The 19330-nt window shown below is 41.9% G+C and overlaps 2 protein-coding genes across 6 annotated transcripts in view; one reads left to right on the forward strand and one right to left on the reverse strand.

Annotated features, from left to right (window-relative positions):
• LOC117071466 (translation initiation factor IF-2-like) overlaps positions 1–5743 on the reverse strand; it is a 28663-nt gene extending 22920 nt beyond the window's left edge. The window contains exons 1-3 of the mRNA XM_033191459.1: positions 4578–5743; positions 4202–4243; positions 3395–3555 (exon numbers count right to left, since the gene is read on the reverse strand). Of these exons, the coding sequence (XP_033047350.1) occupies positions 4838–5596 (759 nt within the window). The 5' untranslated portion in view covers positions 5597–5743 and the 3' untranslated portion in view covers positions 3395–3555; positions 4202–4243; positions 4578–4837. The remainder of the gene's footprint in view (positions 1–3394; positions 3556–4201; positions 4244–4577) is intronic.
• Positions 4894–19330, forward strand: part of DICER1 (dicer 1, ribonuclease III) — a 72343-nt gene continuing 57906 nt past the window's right edge. For 3 of the 5 annotated variants that reach the window (XM_033191454.1, XM_033191453.1, XM_033191457.1), the window contains exon 1: positions 5055–5191. The gene's annotated coding sequence lies outside the window, so the exon portion shown is untranslated. Of the gene's footprint in view, positions 5192–19330 lie in introns of all 5 variants that reach the window. The other 2 variants (XM_033191455.1, XM_033191456.1) reach the window with 2 other exon arrangements.

Below are 19330 nucleotides of genomic sequence, written 5' to 3' on the forward strand. Positions count from 1 at the left end.
GGGTTACAATTCCATTCTTTTTTCAAAATGTATTATTGAATTATATTCTAAAGAGGAGCTCTTTATTGCCAATTATTTTTTTTAAAAGTGTGGACTCATGGATTCCATTTGAACCCATGGGATATAATCTCCTGCTATTATGATTTCGATGTTCAAATTATCCCAGATTTGGCCAACAGGGGCCTCTTCAGGCTGATTGCTTTGTCCTTTTGAACTGTCTCCACCATTTCTTGAGCATTTCCACACTTTCTAGCACAAGATGTTCCAGTCTCATACTATACTTTCTCTGGCCCAATCCTAAAATCAGTCATTTCTCTAAAGAGCCCTGTTTCCTTTTCATGGAGAATGGTGTTTAGAGCTATGTGTTAGGTGTTCTTTTGGCTAATGTGGTGTTGCTGCACCAAGGCCTTCCCACTGGGTAGGCCTAGGAAATATATGTACACACATTGATAGACGTGTGTGTCTGTGTGTGTGTGTATATCTGACTGTGGAAAAATTACACACCCTATTCCCTCACCCTCAACAATTAACAAAGAAGACTTCAGTGACCAAATATCGGGGGGTGTTTCCCCAGACACCAAGCAAGCAATCGATTCTGTAGCAGACACCAACTGGGTGTCCTCCAGTTCCCTTCTAACCTGGAGATAGCATCAGATCCTACAGTTGAGGCTCACTCCCCAAGACACCCCCAACAACTGCCCCACTCTGTCTCTGGCCACTGACCAGTCCCAAGTCTGGGCCTCCAGAACTTCTGACAGGCTTCAAGTTGTTGTTCCCATGACCCCCTCTTGGGTTAGATTAATTTGCTGGAGCAGCTCACTGAACTCAGCGAGACACTTATGTTTACAAAGGATATTACAAACAATATAGAAGAAAAGATAAATAGGATGAGGTATGGGAGAAGGGGCTCAAACCTTTCATGCCTTCCCTGGGTGCACCACCCTCCCAGGAACCTCCTGGTGTTCAGCTATCTAGAAGCTCTCCAACCCTGTCCTTATGGGTTTTTATACAGGCTTCATTAGATAAGGCATGACTGATTAAACTGTTGGCCACTGGTGATAACTTGACCTTCAACCCTTCTCCTCTCCAAGAAGTTGGGGATAGGCTGAAGGTCCAACCCTCTGAGCCTGCCTTGGTCTTTCTGATGACCAGCCCCATCCTAAAACCACCTAGGGGCTCCTAGCCACCAGCCAACTCACTAGCATACAAAAGACATCACTTTGGTGTTTGTAAGGAATTTAGGAGTTGTATACCAGAAAATGAGGTCAAAGACCAAATATATATTTCAAAATCTCACACACACAAAATATATATATACACACTTTTATATTTATTTTTATATCTACATGTATTAAGAACCATGATTTTACATGAATATCTCCAATTCCAATCCAATCACACAAACTTCTTGCTTTTCCTATCTCTGTACTTGTAACTCCCTTCTCCAACAGGGAGAAATCTGGCTCCCATTACCCTCAATATAGTTTCTCTTTGTGTAGTTCTCCTGGATGTCATCAGCTGTCTGGCCTTGCAGGGCTGCTGCCCCATCTTCCTTGTTTGGGCTTGGACTTCCCACTGAGCTGACAGTCCAGTCCAATATGGGAGTGGCTATATTCTCCCATGTAGATGGAAAAGCAGACAGAACAAGTTAGTAGAGATATATAGAAAACAATCACAGAGGAGGGGCACAGAGAGTACCTTTTGGGTTCCTGGAAGCTTTCCAATGACTGGTTCTAGGTTTTGCTAAGATGTGGCTGTATTCCTATTCTCGGCTTTTGTGGGAAGCACCTAAATCATTATGATAAATTATCCCTTTTTGGTTGCACTAGTTCAGGTTGGTTTCTGTTACTTGCAAACAGAGAGTCTTAAAGGTATATTTAAATCCTGGCTTGTTCTACAAAAAATAAACCAAATTGTGGAAATAATCAGGGCTAAGGGAAAACAAAAATTAGCCCATAGAAAATGCATACCACATGGTACTATACTGTTGCTTAACATGGGCTGAAATATTGGTTCTAAGATTTCTAGTGATCCAAACAAAGTGTGAAACAATATCCTTTACAAGATTTTATGTCTCTGGATTTAAAACAAACCAGCAAGTGAAGCATGAATAGACCATTAGAATGGATACAGAGTCCAGAAGTGAACTGCTCAATAAATGACTGTGTAGCCACCTGGACAAAAAAATTAATTTGGATCCATACCTCACCCTATATATTAAATCGATTCCAAAAGGATCAACATTTAATTCCAAAAGACTTAAAGTCTAAATATCCATCAATAGAGAACTGGTAAATTATGGTATGGATATACCTGCAATGATATATTAAGGGGGTTGGAAAAAAACAGCAAGGAGCTCTGTATGTATTACTGTAAACATGTCCTCTGGTTACATTAAGTGAAAAACACAAGGTGGAGTAAATATGTACGGCATGCTGGCATTTTTCTAAACAAGGAACACAAAGAGTATGTCTTGGCTTGTATACACATAAACGTTTTGAAGAATGAGCAGGAAACAGTGGTCACCTATTTGTGACACCAGGACAGGTGTGAGGGAGGTCTTTTTCCACTGTGTATCTTTTATAGGCTTTCTGATAAATGAACAATATGGATGTACTACTTATTTTAAAAATAAAAACTGAAATTAATAAAAATCAGATAAACTGGCCGCTCATGCCTGTAATCCCAGCACTCTGGGAGGCCGAGGCAGGTCAGGAGTTTGGGACCAGCCTAGCCAACATGGTGAAACCCCATCTCTACTGAAAATACAAAAATTATCCGGGTGTGGTGGCACATGCCTGTAACCCAGCTACTCAGGAGGCTGAGGCAGAAGAATCGCTTAAACCCGGGAGGCAGAGGTGGCAGTGAGCCAAGATTGCGCCATTGCCCTCCAGCCTTGGCGACAAGAGCGAAACTCTGCCTCAAAGAAAAATAAATAAATAAATAAAAAGTCAAAAGTCAGGTAAACCTGCTGATGGAGCAAGCAGCCTGGCTAGTCTTGACAGATTGCGAGAGGACAACCAGAGGGGCTGAAGTTGTACCAGCCCACAAATTTCCAATGCCAGTAGAGGCCAGTCCCTACCCCCACACTGAGATGCTGTCCTTCTCATAAAGAATTATCTCCAGAAAGCCTTATATGTATGACTGGGGACTTAAAGGTATGACATGCTCACAGCGCTTGACATTTAAGAAACTATTTTTTTAATACATAGGTCTGCCAGGAGCATCCTACTTCCTAATTTTGTCCATGAATATGCTATCTTCAAGTGAAACTTTAAGCCAATTCATAGTAAATATATTATCAAAATTTTAGCACAGTAATGATGGAGCACACCAGCCTCAAAGCCAGACTACCTGGGTTCAAATCTCAGTTGTTCACTTACTGGCTACTTACTTGCTGGAAGTCATTCCACTTCTTCATCTATTAAAATAGGAATCAGGCCGGCTATGGTGGCTCACGCCCCTAATCCCAGTACTTCCAGAGGCCAAGGCAGACCGATCACGAGGTCAAGAGATCCAGACCATCCTGGCCAACATGGTGAAACCCCGTCTCTACTAAAAATAACAAAAATTAGCTGGGTGTGGTGATGGGCCCCTGTAATCCCAACTACTCGGGAGCCTTACGCAGGAGAATCACTTGAACCTGGGAGGCAGAGATCGCAGGGAGCCCATTGCAGTGAGCCCAGGTCGTGCCACTGCACTCCAGCCTGGCGACAGAGCGAGACTCCGTCTCAAAAGAAAAAAAAAAAAAAAAGAGGAAGTAGTTTCAGCACCTATCTCACAATGTGCACACAGTTAAAGCACCTACCTTACAGGGTGCACGTAAGGATCACAGGCATGCAAGCCCTAGATCAGCCTGCCCAATGGCAATATAATGCAGGTCACAGATGACATTTAAAATTCTGTAGGACCCACACTAAAAAATAAATAAAACTGATATTTTTATATATTTTGATATATTGATCCCAATATATCAAAAAACGTTTATCACTTCAACATGTAACAATTTTTTGAACATTATTTGGTAAAGAACGCATACACCTCGATTCCGACTAGCCATACTTTAAGTGCTCAGGAGCCATGCGGGGCTGGTGGCCCCAAACTGAACAGCACAGAACAGACAGCACAGGCGCAGAGTAGGTTCTGCACACCCCCATGGGCTGAAAGAAACACGGTTGCAGTTGCTGTAAGCACACCTCACCTGGAGCAAACCGGCCTATCAGGGAGTCCACTGAACAGATGTCTACATTTGGGGATAAATTAAGACAATGTTCTTTAAGCCAGTCACTTATGTAACTCCCACCGATATTTTAATTCCTAGCTACGAGATGTGGTGGGCGGTTCCGACCTATGCAAATGATCAGTGTACATACAGAGGGCCACCGTCTATTTCTCATTATCTGGGGCTCCCAGTTGGGGTGGGGGGCGGAAGTGGGTGTTTGTTATTTCCCCAAATGCGAAGGCCCCTGCACCACCAACGCGGGGAAACGCAGGCGAGTGGGAAGGTACTTTAAAAAGGGGAGGGAGGTGCTCAGAGAGAAGCTAGGCTCTCTGGGGAACAATTACGGCCACGTTACGGTCTGTGGGTGCCAGAAGGGGCAACAATGGAGGCAGTCGAATTCCGAGAGCTCAGACAGTCAGCCAAACTTAGCCAGCCTCGGCGCGCGGGTTCCCGAGCGCCCCAAAGACTCCCAGCCACTAAGGTCCAGTCTCGGCACTGGGCCGCAAACACCGCCTCGGCCTCGGCGCGCGCACCCGCTGTCTCCCTGCTCCTGAGTGGCTGGGGGGCCGGGATTAACCTTTCACCGCCGGGCCCTGTCCAATCACAGGCTCGCTCTCATGCTGCCACGGGGCGAGCGGAGGGTGGGGGCGCGGAGGGGCGGCGCGGGCGCCAGTGGGATTCTCCAAGCGGCTGTGCGCTGTTGCCGCTGGCCGTGCGCAGGCTGCGGGCCAGCCGGGCGCTGCGCAGTCTCCGCAGGCGCCGGCGGGAGGGGTCGAGGCGGAGGCGCGGCAGGCTGCTGCAGGCCCAGGTGAATGGAGTAACCTGACAGCGGGGACGAGGCGACGGCCAGCGCGAGGAAATGGCGGCGGGGGCGGCGGCGCCGGGCGGCTCCGGGAAGCCTGGGCTGTGACGCGCGCGCCGGAGCGGGGTCCGATGGTTCTCGAAGGCCCGCGGCGCCCCGTGCTGCAGGTGAGGCGGGCTCCCGCGGAGCAGCTTTGTGTCCGGAGCTGGGAGCGGCTCGCCCAGCCGCGCTCCCGCCTCCGCGCCGAGGCCCGCGTGCGGGCCATGGGCCCGAGCCGCGCTTCCGGGCCTGGCGGGTGCTGCTGGAGGGCGCGGCCTCGCTTGCCTCTTCGTCCCGCGCGGCGCGGCCTGTGGACCCGGCGTCTGCCCGCCCCGGCTCTGCTCCTGGGCCCCGACCCCGGCGCCACACCGCGAGGCAGCCCTGGGAGACTCTCCGGACCTCCGTGGCGTGGTGGGGGATGCCGGCGCCTGCCCACTCCCCGGCCTGGCGAGGCCAGCGCGTTCTTGACAGGTTCCAACACGCGCGCGAAAGTGGCGCAGGAACAGCGGAGGTGGAGACGCGAGCCCTGCCATCCGGAGCACCCTGGGGCCCTCCTCTGATGGGGCCGCTGCGCCGCGCTCGGAGGGGACGAAGTCGGGCTCTAGGTCCCTCCCGGGAGGGTCCTGTGTGATTACTGTCAGGGGACCAGATCGGGGCCCCGGGGGGCGGGCGGGGCCGAGGCCATTCTTTTTCCTCTCCCCTCAGATGTTTTTGTGCCAAAATGCCCAGACCCTGCGGAGGAGTCTTTCTTCAGGGTTTTTGATTTTGGGGAAATCAGAGTATGTTTTAAGTTAGCACATCAGATTTATGTAGATTGTCCAGAAAAGCTGAGTTGCCCTGATGGCTCTGCCTGGAGGTCAGAGCTAGCAAACCACTGAGTGTGTCCTTAGAATCCTGAAGATCTGCGGAAACGTGGAGATGAGTGGAGGGTCCTTGTGTGTAGTGTTCACTCAGTGCTTTTGTGGAGAGAGTTGTGGTTAAAGGGACACGTTACTGGTCTACACGATAAGTAAGTGTTCTTAGGACTTTCAGGTTTTAAAAACATTCATCTGATGAACGAGGATCACTTGGACGTCTATTCTTCTGTCTTCGAATATTCTGAATCTTTACAATCCTGATTGTCAGGTGTCTTCGTGGTGCTTGTTTTGAGTCAGTGGAAAAGGACTCAGGTTAGGAGTTAAGTAACTCGGAAAATATTGTTAAAAATGTGCTTTTAAAACAGGTTAGCTATATTGAAAATGTATTGGTGTAAGCGTTAAGTTTTCTAAATAAAAATATACATCCTCACCAAAAAACTCAGTTTACTAAACGATGGGTTCGGGATAAGCCAGGTCCTAAAGAATAGTAATTTTCGGTATTATTGATATCTTTGGGAATTAGGTTCTGGAATAGCCAGTTTATTTTGCAATGTCTCCTTTAAAGCTACCTGTGGCACGTGTGTATTTTATGTAGTATGTGCTATATACATTCAAAACTTCATTTTAGGGCATATTCCATAAAACTCAATAGATTAAAAAAACAAAAAACTAAAGATTGCTTTTAACATGGTCACTATAAATATTGATCATGGTAACATATGTTTATAGATTTACTCATGGTACCAAAATGCTGTTTTAAGAAAAGAACAGTTAGTCCATTTTTATTTATGTGGGGAGAAAAGACATTTTCCTACAATCCTTTTTAGTGAGGGCCTGCTTTACTTTTTGTGCTTCCATCTCATGTTTGAAGGGTGAGCCCTGACTGTTGTATTTTGCCCGTGGCTCAGTGTGTGAGTTGGGTAACAGGGTTGTTTTGCTGTTATTGAGCTTTATTGTCTTGGTTTTAGAAGACATTTCTTTTGATGTGGCTCATGATTCTTATTTGACAGTGATTTTGTGGTGTCACATAGTGGGTTGTACAGTACTTGTAGTGCTGCCTTCTAGAGAGGGTGACTTTTGTGGCGTTGCGATGTTTTACTCTCTACCACTATCTGACATGTGAGGAGCTTGTTTCATTTGAGAAGGTAGATATTTCGTAGACATTCTCTCACTTGCGACCCTACCAGGTCGTGGTCACGCTTCCCCTTGCTCATGGCAAAGGAGATAAGGGAAACATGTTATTGAGTGCCTCCTTGTTACGTGCCAAGATGTTTCAGGTTCTACATATATTCTCTTCTAATCCTTACTGTGACCCTGCGATCAACTCAATATTGCCCTTGTTTTACAGGCAAGGAAACTCAGAGTCCGTGATTATTACTCCAAGTCAGGAATCTCGAAGTGGCAGAGCCAAGATCGAATCCTGGTTTGGTTTCAGAATCTTTGCAGGCGTGCTCTTTGTATTGCATTACTGTTCCAAGTGGATTTCAGGGCTGCATCGCGTGTAGTGACTCCTCAGTTAAGACTTGCGGAATGAATGAAGCTGTGTCTAGCCTTAAATGTTCAGGTGAATGAATGATTATTTGAATATTTCAGATAGTTGTTCTTTTTTTTGTTTGGCATGGTAAAATATACATAACATAACGTTGAACCATTTTAAGTGTCCAACTAGCTGGCATACAGTACATTCACATTGTTTTTAGTCATTACCAGCATCCATCTCCATACTTTTTCATCTTTCCCAACTCAAACTGTTCTCATTAACACTAACTCCTCTTTCCATCCTACCTTCAATGCCAGGGAACCAGCATTCTATGTCCTGTCTCTGACTACTCGAGAAACCTCAAATAAGTGGAATCGTACAGTATTTGTTCTTTTGTGTCTGGCTTTTTTCACCCAGCATAGTGTCTCCACGGCTCATCTGTGATGATTTAGATGTCAGAATTCCCTTCCTTGGAAAAGCTGAATGGTATTTCATTTTATGAATATATTGCATCTTGTTTATCCATTCATCGGTCCATGGCCACCTGGGTGGCTTCCATCTTTTGGCTACTGTGAGTAATGGTGCTGTGAACAAAGGTATACAAATAATTCATTGGAGTCCATGCTTTCCCTTCCTTTACACATACACCTCAAAGTGGTCACCTTGTTTCTTGATCATCAAAACACTAGACTAGACTCAGAATTTATTGCAGTATTAGTTTTCTCAGGGTTCCTCCAAACTGATAATTTCCTACAAACAACATCTCTCTGTCAGTAAAATCCGTAATCTCTCTGAAGCCCAGGATTTACTCCTTTTTATGATCTGGGTTCCTATCGTAGTGTCTGGCAAGTAGGTATTCAAAAAACTGATCAAACATGGAAAGATGTGCTTTATTGAATGCCAGAGGAAGATATTGGTGAGATGTTTAATTTGTATAAAGAGAAAGCTGGAGCCAAGTGACTTGTTCTGTTTACCTTTTGCTGTGCTTTTTGGACATTCAGGAGCTTAGTTCATCCCCAAAGCCCAATGTATGTATTACACTAGCTCTTATTCACAGGTTTCTTTGCAATTTACCACTTGCCAGATGACTGTAGTCTTCTGAGGCAACATTATTTTCTTGGTATTCCACCTCCTTAGCCTGTGGGACTTGGGCCTTTTGATTTTTTGATGGCTAGTTTTCAGTTCTTCCAAATTTCTGCTAAGACTCTAGTATTAGTACATTTATTTAATAGTTTATGATGTCTATTTTGAGAAAGGATTTGAAATGGTCTTATAATAGGAAAGTATTAGAGTACTATGAAAGTGGTGAAGGTTGGTAGTATAGAATGTAGAGCAGAGAATCGGATGAATGATTGGGGCAAGGAAAGGTGAGTGCCTGCATGTAACTCACGTTGATTAATGAAAAGAAGCATACCAATTAGGAGAAGCAGATTTTTCTCTTGTATGAAGAGTAGTCGGTCTTTTGAATTGTTACATTAAATAGCATTAGCAATAGATGGAGAAAATGTTTTACATTTTACAAATGATAGAGAAACATTTTTTCACATGCCATTTTAGAGAAACTGGATAAAAGCCTCAGGCATAATAGAAAAGCTTTAATAATACAGGTGTTCACTGTTCCAGTGGTTTGATTCATTAATTTCTTTCAGGTGGTGTCCCTTGAATATCAGTTGTCTCATTCAGTCTGTTGACAGATGCTGAATAACAATCCATTCAGGAATAAGCTCTCTGGACAACATGGGCAGTGAGGGTTTTCCAAGTAGGAATTCTCACCCAGTCTCTTTTTTTTTTTTTTTTGAGACGGGGTCTCGCTGCATTGCCCAGGCTGGAGTGCAGTGGCGTGATCTCAGCTCACTGCAAGCTCCGCCTCCCGGGTTCATGCCATTCTCCTGCCTCAGCCTCCGGAGTAGCTGGGACTACAGGTGCCCGCCGCCATGCCTGGCTAATTTTTTGTATTTTTGGTAGAGATGGGGTTTCACCGTGTTTAGCCAGGGTGGTCTTGATCTCCTGACCTTGTGATCTGCCAGTCTTGGCCTCCCAAAGTGCTGGGATTACAGGCATGAGCCACCGCACCCGGCCCTTTCACCCAGTTTTTAGGAACATGTGTTGATCTAAAAAGTAAGACTGCTTGTATCGCAGTGTATACTTGATGAATTAATACAGAAAGAAAAACGTTATTTTTGAGATGTAGCTGGTGAAATTGACATTTTCAGTTGCGTAATAAAGCCTTTGTTAAAATAATTCTGAGTACAAAATGGCTTTCTCATCTAAAATTGTCAGTGAATTGTTGGTACTCCTTTAACACGCAGTGACCGCAATATACACTTTAAATAAGTGACTGAGAAGATGCCACAAAACATTGTCTGAGGATGTCAGCAAGACTGTTACTAGAAGTAAGACGTGACAGGCTTAAGTTTGGCCTTAGAGGTTTTTTTTTTTTTTCTTTTTTTGAGGCTTATAGCAGCATTACATGTTCTTGGCTGTGGTAAGGTTTATAGAATAGTAAGGATTAGATTCTTCATGCATATTCATTACCAGACATGGTGCTTGGCATATAGGAGACACTCAGATTTGTTGAGTGAATAAGTTAATTTATAATACTTTTTGAAATATTTAGAAGCTAACACAGTTTTGTGGGGAATATTGCTTGAATATTAAGGCTTTTAAAAAGATTATTACTGTTATGTTTTTGGACAAATCATGCTGCTTGGTCCTTTTTGCTTTGTGAGGTATGTATGATTGTGTGCACAGAAACGTTGCAGACTGAGGGAAGTGTTAAGAATCACGGGAGAAAATAACTGTCAAAATTGGGAGTTTTACTGTATTGCAGACTTTCTCCTTGTTGGCGCAGACTAACTCTGTTGTGCTTGTTCTTTCTTTGACAGCTCAATGTATGCAATAAAGCAGGGATTTTAACAGCACATTTGAACAATTCTTGAGGATTAGAAAATGAGGTCAGTTAACCAGTTCAGAATTAAAAAAAAAAAAAAACAAAAAAACCATACTTAGAGAACTTGAATAATGAGAGAAGACTTTTAGTTTAAAAACTGATCTTTGACATGATGTAGGAAGGTTCTTTGATTAAGAAGTTAGATACATGACCCCGTTTGAAGGGAAAAAGAGAGGTAGTAGTCGTATTTAGTCCTCTGAGATATTTCGAGATTGCAGGATTTTTGTCTTTCCTCTTTTGGGAACATCTTGGGAGGTGAGATTAACATGATGAACGCACAGCCTGTCCTCCTCTTATGCATCCTGCTGCCCAGCCATCACTGTCAGTTGCTCTGATTCATGGTATTTTAAGCTCTTTCCACTTTGCAAAGTTAAATATTAGTGTTTTATCATAGCTTTGTAGGGATGCTTAAGAGCAAGGGTTTGGTGTCAGAGAGACCAGGGTTCAAATCCTGATTCTTCGACTTTATAACCAAGGAGCACTGGGCATGTGGCACGTCTCTGAGTCTCAGCTTCCTTGTCTATAAACTGTCATAGTAGTGTTTGCCTGTTGAGGTTTTGAGGAAAAAAAAGGAGTTTCTTAAACTCTCATGATACACAACTAGCATTTGATAAAATTTCGGTGATATTTTTCTTTTAAGTATGTGTATTAGAGAAAATTTTAACATGCAATAGTCTTAATGTGATTATATTGTGAGCCCCCAAATTATTAATATTGAAATGTGTGGTCTAGTAATACAAAGGAGGATGAAGGAAAAGAGGGCTTGAGAACAATATTTTACAGACAAGTTTTCGAGGAGGATTATCTATACTGGTTCAGCTATCTTAGTTGGTCTCTGTAGTAGTGATACCAAATGTAATAGTGCCTTAAATGTCTCTAACTTTCCATAAATAACACATTCTTCGTCTGCTATGCATGAATTAACACATCATCTTTGAAACCATGCTTCAATTCAGCATATAAAGCCAAGTGTTTTGTAAAAGAAACCTCAGGTTAGGTTTTATGTTTCCTTATGATTAGATTCAGGTTTTGGCACTGGGCACAGTGACTCACTCCTGTAATCTCAGCACTTTGGGAGGCCAAGGCAGGAGGATCTCTAGAACCTAGGAGTTTGAGGTAGCAGTGAGCTATGATCGTCCTCTGCACTCCAGTCTGGGCAGCAGAGCAAGACACTCTTCCCCTCTTTCCCTCAGCAAAAATAGATTCAAGTTTTGTACTTTTAGTAGGAAAACTACGTGAGGTAGGTGTTGTCAGTTTGTCCCAATATTGGTGACCTTAGCTTTGTCACTTGGATTAAAGGGGTATCTATCAGGTTTTTCCACTGATAAAAATACCAATTTTCATTTGTAATTAGTAGGTAATCTGCAGAAAAGCTTTCAGACTATGTAAATATTCTTTAGCAACTTTCACCCAATGATTTTAGCATCCATTAATGATTATGGCTTCAATTACTAATGTGATAGTTAAAAATGGTGACTTTTTTTATTCCTTCTACATTTATTAGTTGACATTCAGTAGAGTTTCACCTGAATTTTAAACCTAACAAAATACAGTTTCTTTTTTTGTTGTTGTTGAGGCTGAGTCTTGCTCTGTCTCTCAGGCTGGAATGCAGTGGCATGATTGCACCTTACTGCAACCTCTGGCTCCTGGGTTCAAGCGATTCTCCTGCATCAGCCTCCTGAGTAGCTGGGACTACAGGTGCAAGCCACTATACCGGCTAAATTTTGTATATTTTTTAGTAGAGACGGGTTTTCATCATGTTGGCCAGGCTGATCTCTAACTCCTGACCTCAAGTGATTCACCTGTCTCGGCCTCCCAAAGTGCCGGGATTACAGGCATGAGCCACTGTGCCCAGCCTACAAAATACAGTTTCTAAAATGAGAAACTAAAGTCGAGAAATAATATCTTGAGTTTTTGGGTTTTCCCAGTTAACACCTGTAACTTTAAGAACTTTAAAATTGTTTCTGAAACATCTTCAAGGTTAGAGTTAGATTAGTGTACATTAATATGGAGGAGAATTTTATAGTGGTTGGAAGTGACCTGAGAAAACTAGGATGGGTATAGTCAGATGATATCAAAATTATCATTGTACTAACTGGTACCTCTCTAGATTTGACAGTTTCTAGTTAGCCTTGAATTACTCTTTTGGGCTTGGGTGTCAAGATCGAGGATATTAAGCTTGTTAAAATAATTTGGGTTGTTTAAAGTCTTTTAACTATAGAAAGTGTCTAATTTGAGTGTTATATTTGACCTATAAAAAGCTGCTTTAATTCAATAGTTGTTAAGGTTAGATCAATAAAGCTTGTTCTCAACTTTGAATTAATTAATAAAAAATTATTCATGGATACTTTCCTACATTCCAAACTATCTAGTCATTACAAATTTATAATAAGATGAAAATCAAACAAATCATAAAGTATGTAATAGGAATGTAAGTATAGTGTGAGATTATCTTTCAAAGATCTTAATACTCTGGAGGGAAATGGCAGTAACAGCTAATATATGAGGCAGTAATAAAGCCCATGATGATTTGGGTGGTATAGATAGCCCACGTGTGCTCAATGAGAGGGGAGGGGACCAAAGTGATAGAGGTTTTAGGGAAAGGTGGGGGATGGGGTTCGTGAGAGGTGGTGAACTCTGTTGGTTCACTTGTTTTGGTGTTACAGGATAGGCAGATAACATGAGTTGTTGCACAGAAGCTATGATGGTGTACTGTGTCACACACTCTTGCCTGGACCTTTTAATACGTTGGCTTTCCTGTCTCCATAAACATCCATCTTAACTCTTACGTTCATTTTGTCTCTGGATTGACCTCCCTTTAGTATTTAAGTATTCACGTTACGTATCTTAAAACAGCTTGACCTAGAGAAAATTGTGGCTCCTTTTTCCCAGTGGATGCTCTTTCTTGGTGTAAAGGCAGAGGATAGTCATGAATTGAATAAAATTCTAGCACTCGTTGCACAGTGTTAAGAGTAAAGTATGTGCCTGTAGTCCCAGCTACTCAGGAAGCTGAGATGGCAGGATCACTTGAGCCCAGGAGTTCGAGGCTGTAATGTGCTGTGATGGTGCCTGTGAATAGCCACGGCACTCCTGCCTGGGCAACAGAGTGAGACCCTGTCTCTAAAAAAAAAAAAAAAGGTGAAGTACAGAAACTTGGAATCAAATACCAATCTTAAAACTCACCTTGAAAACTAGTGATGTGTTAAGTATTTATGTCTCTTGAAACAAAACTATAGGACAAATGTCTTATAGGTAACTGGAGGGGAGGGGTGTGTATCTGCTGTTTTGATGTGCTGAAATGTCATCTTTCTGAAAAGTACTCCAAGAAGCAAGCGGACCTTTGGCTTGCAGCCTAGAAACGCTTCTTATATGGAGTTCTTTGATGGGTGGAATTTGTTAAGATGGTATTTGACCTGTGTTCAGCTTCAATTTTGGACAAATCTAATTTTAGGCATGATTATGTTAAAATTTAAACATAATATATTTATGTTACAGATTTAGAGAAACCCAGAAGTTTATTTGGTTCAGATAGAGTAATGCATGAAAAGAAGGCTAATGAATTTGTGGTTTAAATTATAGATACTACGATACTGTAAAATATATATTTCGTCTGTCCTCTACCCTGTTCTTAGGCATACAAGGCCTGAAATCTTCAAAGTGATGTCTTTTTGTATGCTAATGTTTGACCTGTGGCTGGTAGCTCCTGGTAGCTTCAAAATCCCAGGGGCTGGTTACCGGAAAGACTAAGGCATGATTAGAGGTTTGGACTCAGACCCACCCTCCAACTTCTAGAGGGGAAGAGGGGCTGACGGTTAATCATGCTCAGGTAATGAGTCTCTATAAAAACCCTAAAGGACAGAGTTTGGAGAGCTTCTGGAGAGTTGAACACATGGAGGTTCCTGGAGGGCAGTTTGCTCTGGGAGGGCTTGGAAGCTCTGTACCCCTTCCCCATACCTCACCCTGTGCTTGTCTTCATCTGGATCTTTGTAATATCCTTTACCTAATTAATTTATTTTTATTGAGATGGAGTCTCGCTGTGTTGACCAGGCTGGTCTCGAACTCCTGGCCTCAAGCGATCCTCCCATCTTAGCCTTCCAAAGTGCTGGGATTACAAGCGTGTGCCTCTGCACCTGGCCTGTAATATCCTTTATAATAAACTGGTAAACATAAGTAAGTTTTTCCCCTAGGACTGTGAGCTGGTCTAGCAAGTTAAATCCTAGGAGGGCATTGTGGGAACCCCAGTTAATTGATTGGTCGGGAGCACTGGCAAAAAATAGTCTGAGGTTTGCAGTTGACGTGGAAGGGGGGGGGAAGTCTTGAGGACTGGAGCCCTCAACCTGTGGGATCTGATGCTATCTCCAGGTAGATAATGCTGGAATTTAGTTATTAATGGAAGACACCCAGCTGGTGTCTGCTGCAGAATTGATTGCTTGCTTGTTGTTGGGTAGAAACGCCACACATTTGGTCACAGAAATTTTATGTGTTGTGTGAGAACAAAGGAAAAACAGTTGGTGTGTGTGTTTTCCCACTCAGATACTCAGGTAAATGTTACCACATTTTGTGCCTTAACGGGGGAGGTTTTTACTCCTTTCTTTCTCTCTCTCTCTATTTCTTTCTTCTTTTCTTTCTTTTCTTTCTTTCTTTCTTGAGACAGGGTCTTACTCTGGAGTGCAGTGGTGTGATCATGGCTCACTGCAGCCTCCCTGGCTCAGGCAATTCCCCAACCTCAGCCTCCTGAGTAGTTGAGACTACAGGCAGACACCACCAGACCTAGCTAATTTTTATATTTTTAGTAAAGATGGGGTTTTGCCATGTTTCCCAGGCTGGTCTCAGAATTCCTGGGCTCAAGTTATTTGCCCACCTGGGCCTCCCAAAGTGCTGGGTTTATGGGTGTGAACCACTGCACATGGCTGGGAGGATGTTTTCATTGCCTAAAACAGAATTGTATATCTCTAGCTTATCATCACACAAATCATCCACAGTTTGAAAGTTTGTTTTCCAATTCCCAATTCTGCATGTTCAAATTGTAGGAAATTTAAAATGCTGAAAAGTTTAAAGGAAGAAATAAATTACTCATCCAAGTAATTCATCATTAATTTTTGGGTAAACTAACTTTCTCTCACCTCTCCTTCCTCTCTTCCTTTTCTTTCTTATCCTTCCTCACTCCCTCCCTTTTTCCTTTCCTTTAGTTTTTAACTAAGACATAATCATAGTCTTACTGTAAATAATAATGTTCTGCTTTTTCATTTAAAGCCATTGACACAGGATTTTTCTCAGTCACTTTACCAGCCAGGGACCTTTGGCCGGTGACGCCCCTGTCCAGGCCTTGCTTGGCCACGCTACCCTCCCACTCGGCCTGCCTGGGCCACACCTGGCTTGCGCCCTGGCTCCGCTAGTGGCTGGGCCAGTCATGCCGCAGCCTACCTGTGTTACAGCTCATACCCACGTTCGGCGGTTCCCGAGTTCTTGTCCTGCATCCAAGAAGAATGAGGATATGCTGACAACTGAAGGGTGAAGAAGGCAGACCTAAATTTTATTGAGCAATGACACAGTTCTCAGCAGAAAGGGGACGTGGGGGTGGTTCTCCACCCAAAGTTGTGTAGTTTCTCCCCCAGTGTGGCTGGGTCCTGGGCTTTTACAGGCTCAGAATAGGGGAGTGCGTGCTGATTGGTTTGTGAGTATGCAAAAAAAGTTAAATGCACCACTTGAAGGTGGGCATGATAGTGTACAAAAACCAATTAGGGAAATGTAGGTATATGTAAGATGGGTGAAGGGTGAGGATCAATCGGAGGAAAGTGTGCCAAATGGGAAGACAGGTTCTCAATCCAGTCTCTGGATTTATCTGAGACTTGTAGTTCTCTTGAAAAACAAACAAAAAATATTGTGTGTCTTGACCTTCAGGCTTTAAACTGTCTTTGATTTGAAGGTGGGAGTTCACCGGGGACCCACCGCTGTCTGCCTTGGCATTTGTTTGTCTGCTGCTACTCTCACCATAAGCATTTTTGTTCATTATAAACTTACCATTTTAAATGGCTGAATTGAATTTCACCATGTAAGATGAACTAGGGTTTACCAAACCATTCCCTCATTCATTGTTAGACACATAGATTGGTGGTGGGGAGTGTTTCTTTGCTCTTATAAATGGTAATGATGAAGGGAGCATTTCTATATGAAGTTTTTTTTTGTATATGGTAATGACTAGGTTAATGTGCAGCGAATTTTAAGAATGACAGAAATGTAAAGTTCATACTCATAGTGTTAGGGTAAACTAAAAAATTACTTTTTAAAAAGGCAAATGACAATTAAAAGTAAAAATATAAATAGTTCTCTGTTTTGTATTTAAATATGTAAAGATACCAGTGTTTACATTCTTGAAATTATTATTCATTTTTTTCTCTTTATTCTCTTAATCCTTGGTTTGACCTTAATCTTTTCATAGTCTGTATTCACTAAATAGTAGTTGATAAATCCTTGAAATACTTGTTTTATATACTGCGGATATGTTGGATATTTTCTTTTGATTTTTTATATTTTCAAAACATCCATGATTGTTACTATTTCTTGTTTCTCTGTGGAACATTTTATTGCCTGAGAAACAGTTCAGTGAAATAATGTTTTCAGTGATGTCTTTCCGGCCAGTAAATAGCACATAGTATTTTTTTTTTGTTTTTCAAGAGAACTAGTGAATACAAAATGTTTAAATTTACTTTACATTATATACCATATTTTGTGATTTAATTGTGTTGATTTTCATCGTTAATGTAAATTCGTAATGGCTAGCTTGTTTGGAATGTAGGGGAGGAAAACTTTTTAACTTTTTGTTAGTGAATTAAACTAACAAAAGACATTAACAGGAGAAGAGGTCTATAGCTTGTATTGATGTTAAGATTTTTGTGTGCACAGGGGCTCAAAGAAAAGAAGTAAAATCCCAAAGAAACACTTAAATTTAGAAGTTCATATGCCATCTTAACAAAGAGTAATAAATGGTGAAAGGACAAAGGAGGGGAAGTTTGGATTTCTAGGGTTGGTAAACTGTGGGAAGGTGATTAGACGGTGTACGGAGGAAACCAGTGGTCGAAAGGGGTTATTTATTAAGGTTTGTTCATGCAGATTCATCTTGGTGCCATCTCTCTGTGCTGTGGTAAGGATTGTTCTTGTTTTCTTCCTGGTGTAGAAGAAGGGGGAGTTTATGCCTTACTTTTAAGTAGAAAGAGGGAAGGCGTAGAACTTTTCCTGAATCTGTTGGTTCTTAATTGCCTTCAGCTCAAAATAATCAATATACCAAAGTGGCATAGTTGGGGGTGGCATCTCCTGATCCCCCCCATTCATGAGTTTGTGGTTTTTCAGGTTAATCTGGCTATAAATTCTGTATAAAATCTTCTATGCGTTATATGAGAATGCATTTTCTATGTCAAATCTTAGGGTTAATGAAACACTTTAGGTTTTCTTTAAGAGTTTCATAAAATTTTGAGAGTTTAATAATTATGCTTTAAAAAATAGATTCTAGGTAGAGGTACTATGGATTTTGTATGTTTCAAGCATTTTATTTTCTCTTTACGAAGTTTAGATCTTGTGTAATCCTTGTAATAGGTGTTTCTGTTTTACAGGCAAGGAAACAATGTTAGCGAGGTAGTGGAGTCTGGATTTAAACCTTGGTATTCTGACACTGAACTGCTTGCTGGCATTAAGATAATTTTTAAAAGAAAGATATGTACAAAGGAAAAAAAAAAGAGGCTACTTTCTATATCCCCAGTTGCCTTACTCAGTGCCTCCTGCATAGGTGGGTATATGTGAGAACGGAGTGATAGTGTATAGATGTCACTGAAAACTCAGAATCAGTGTTTTGTGGCAAATATGTACATTGAATACATGTTTATATGTATACGTAAGTATATATATAAATATAATATAAATGTGTATATTAGTATTAAGAGGCAAGAGCATCAATTGCTCATTAAGTTAGCTAAAAACATCTCAGACTTTTTCTCCTCTGCAACTTAGAAAAGGGAAGTAGGTAGGAGTCGTTTTCAAACAACTTGAATTCTATGAGTGGATTCATTTTCAGTGTGGCTGTTTGCCTACTTTCATTTTCAGTTTTAAAAATTCCTTCAGGTAGTTGGGCAACATATTTTAGGGCTTCTCCAGTATTTAAGTTCTAAGAAATGGAATTTTATTGTTTGGTATGAATTCTATTTGAGAACTAGGCTATATTTAAAAAATAAAAAAGCTGGCCAGGCACGGTGACTCAGGCCTGTAATCCCAGCACTTTGTGAGGCCGAGGCATGCAGATCACGAGGTCAGGAGATGGAGACCATCCTGGCTAACATGGTGAAACCCTGTCTGTACTAAAAACAAAAAATTAGGTGAGCGTGGTGGTGGGCGCCTGTAGTCCCAGCTACTTGGGAGGCTGAGGCAGGAGAATGGTGTGAACCGGGGAGGTGGAGCTTGCAGTGAGCAGAGATTGTGCCACTGCACTCCAGCCTGGGCGACAGAGTGAGACTCCGTCTCAAACAAAATGAATAAATAAATAAATAAAAATAAAATAAAAAGTAAAAAAATTAAAATGCTAATGTTAGGGAAATACAATTAAAACCAAAATCTCCCAACCCAGAAAATTGCTCCACAAAGGTAGAAAAGAAAGAAAATAATGTTATTATCAAATGAACATTAAATCAGACTGCTGTGCACATCACAGGCAGTCACTAAAGGGATGGCAAAGACAGAAAGAAATCTTACTGTTTTATATAACTAAATGATTACAATCCATTACTTCCATATTTTCAAGATAGAATTGCTAATTTTTTTCCCATTTTTATGACTAGAGGTAGATTTTACACTTCAGAGTCAGGTGACAAATTAGGTCCATCTCCTCCTAGGAAACCAGGAGACTGAGTGTTATTTCCCTTGGTGATTACATTTCAGAGATGGCTTTCAGGTCTTTAGGAAACAGCCAAGTCAAAAGACTGGAGACTTAAATGTA

This window comes from Trachypithecus francoisi, unplaced genomic scaffold (genome assembly GCF_009764315.1).
Source record: "Trachypithecus francoisi isolate TF-2019V2 unplaced genomic scaffold, Tfra_2.0 Lachesis_group3, whole genome shotgun sequence".
NCBI classification, from domain to species: Eukaryota; Metazoa; Chordata; class Mammalia; order Primates; family Cercopithecidae; genus Trachypithecus; species Trachypithecus francoisi.